This window comes from Sitodiplosis mosellana, unplaced genomic scaffold, assembly GCF_009176505.1.
Source record: "Sitodiplosis mosellana isolate CC-2019 unplaced genomic scaffold, AAFC_SMos_1.0 Smas_scaffold_1329, whole genome shotgun sequence".
Taxonomy (NCBI): domain Eukaryota; kingdom Metazoa; phylum Arthropoda; class Insecta; order Diptera; family Cecidomyiidae; genus Sitodiplosis; species Sitodiplosis mosellana.
Window position 1 is genome coordinate 1193 of NW_022596571.1, and position 1570 is coordinate 2762.

At 33.1% G+C, this 1570-nt stretch overlaps 1 protein-coding gene across 1 annotated transcript; it reads left to right on the plus strand.

The window, feature by feature from the left end:
• Nucleotides 1-228: 228 nt before the first annotated feature.
• Nucleotides 229-1516, plus strand: LOC129571109 (arginyl-tRNA--protein transferase 1-like). The gene is made up of 4 exons (XM_055450874.1): nt 229-442; nt 623-826; nt 1057-1211; nt 1300-1516. Exons 1-4 carry the CDS (start codon nt 229-231, stop codon nt 1408-1410), a joined length of 684 nt encoding a protein of 227 aa, XP_055306849.1. The 3' UTR covers nt 1411-1516.
• The last annotated feature ends 54 nt before the right edge of the window (nt 1517-1570 follow it).

Sequence of the window (1570 nt, forward strand, 5' to 3'; positions counted from 1 at the left end):
ATTTGGTCTATATTCCATCACTAGTTGATTATTTGTTTATTTTTCGTTCTTTAGCTAGTGAGAGAAACAAAACGTATAACGGGTTCGTTTTTTAAAACTATTATAGAAATATATGTTATATTTTAATCATGAAATGCGTCAAGCAGCGACTTCTCGACGATTTTCCTGTAAACAAAAAGAAATAACAAATGAATTTTTGTATCTTGTACTTATTCCCGCGATAAAGAAATGAAAGGATTGACGGTAGACTCGTGTTACATGAATAGAATTAGTGAAATTGTTGTTATATTTTCAAAACAGCATGAGACACCAGACGATGGGCCAACATGTGGATATGGTTCGTTTCATCAACAATATTGGCTCGACGACAAACTGATTGCCGTTGGTGTCATCGATATTCTACCGAAATGCGTGAGCTCCGTTTATTTCTTCTACGATCCAGGTGAGAGAATAAAATTTGCATTAGCTAGTTTCTTTCATTTTTCTCCTGCAATTTCATTTATGCCGCAGAAGAAAAAAAAGTGATGATATCACTGTGGAATATTTTTTTTTCAATTTATTTTAACATTCAAAAAAAAATCTCAAAAGTAGACCAATTAAAAATCGATTCTATCCCATATAGAGTATAGTTTTTTAACGCTCGGAACCTACGGAACATTGCGTGAAGTGCAGTTTGTGAGGGAATTGAATGAATCGACAGCTGAGTTAAGCGAATACTATATGGGATTTTACATACACAGTTGTCCGAAGATGCGATACAAGGGAAAATTACATCCGTCGTATTTATTATGCCCGGAGACTTATACGTGGCATCTGATCAATGATGGTAAATTAGTCGCTCCATCAATTTTTTACCGCAATATTTTGTTCAATTGATTTTTAAATTTTGTTGTTTAGTTTTTCAAAAAGAAAACAAATTTTTTAAAAATACTTTTCGATTATTTTTGCCGGATATTTTTTTTTTCAATTTTCTATTTGTTTTGAATTTGTTGTTTCCCTTCTTGTCAAATGAGAAAAAAAAAATTATTTCATTTGTTTTTCTTCTTCTGAATGTAGATATACTCAAGTTATTAGATGAATCGAAATACTCGCGCTTTAATTTGGATCCGCAGGCCAGTGATCCCAACGAATTTAATCCGGCCACTGATTTGAATCATTTGCGATTGCTTGTTGATTACAAATACTGTTTAACGTACAGAGACTATAAGGAGGTATTTTTTTTTTCATTTTATGGAGATAAGCGAAGTCATTTTCAATGGGTTTCATTTTTTTGTTCAATTGATTTTCATCCAATTAAAGTATAAAGGAACTGAGGGAACGGACAGTGACGAAGATGATTTCGATAACTTCAGTGAATATGGCAAGCTGGTGGGCAAGGTGCTATCCCGTCGTTTGTATTTGGTCACATAAAACACTGAATGGATTCAAGCGCATTTAATGCTGCGCTCTCTCCCAGCATTTTTTCATATATTTTTGGTCTGTGCCATTCACCAATTGAATGCACCATTTACTGATACATCAAACGCAATATTTTGTTCAAAAATACCTCTCAATCTATTTATGAAAGAAA

Bases quoted from the DNA above. Each gene is read 5' to 3' on its own strand.
- LOC129571109 (XM_055450874.1), top strand. From the start codon at position 229: ATGAAAGGATTGACGGTAGACTCGTGTTACATGAATAGAATTAGTGAA. The intron at 443-622 runs GTGAGAGAATAA...TATCCCATATAG, and splicing joins TTATTTCTTCTACGATCCAG to AGTATAGTTTTTTAACGCTC. The intron at 827-1,056 runs GTAAATTAGTCG...TTCTGAATGTAG, and splicing joins GTGGCATCTGATCAATGATG to ATATACTCAAGTTATTAGAT.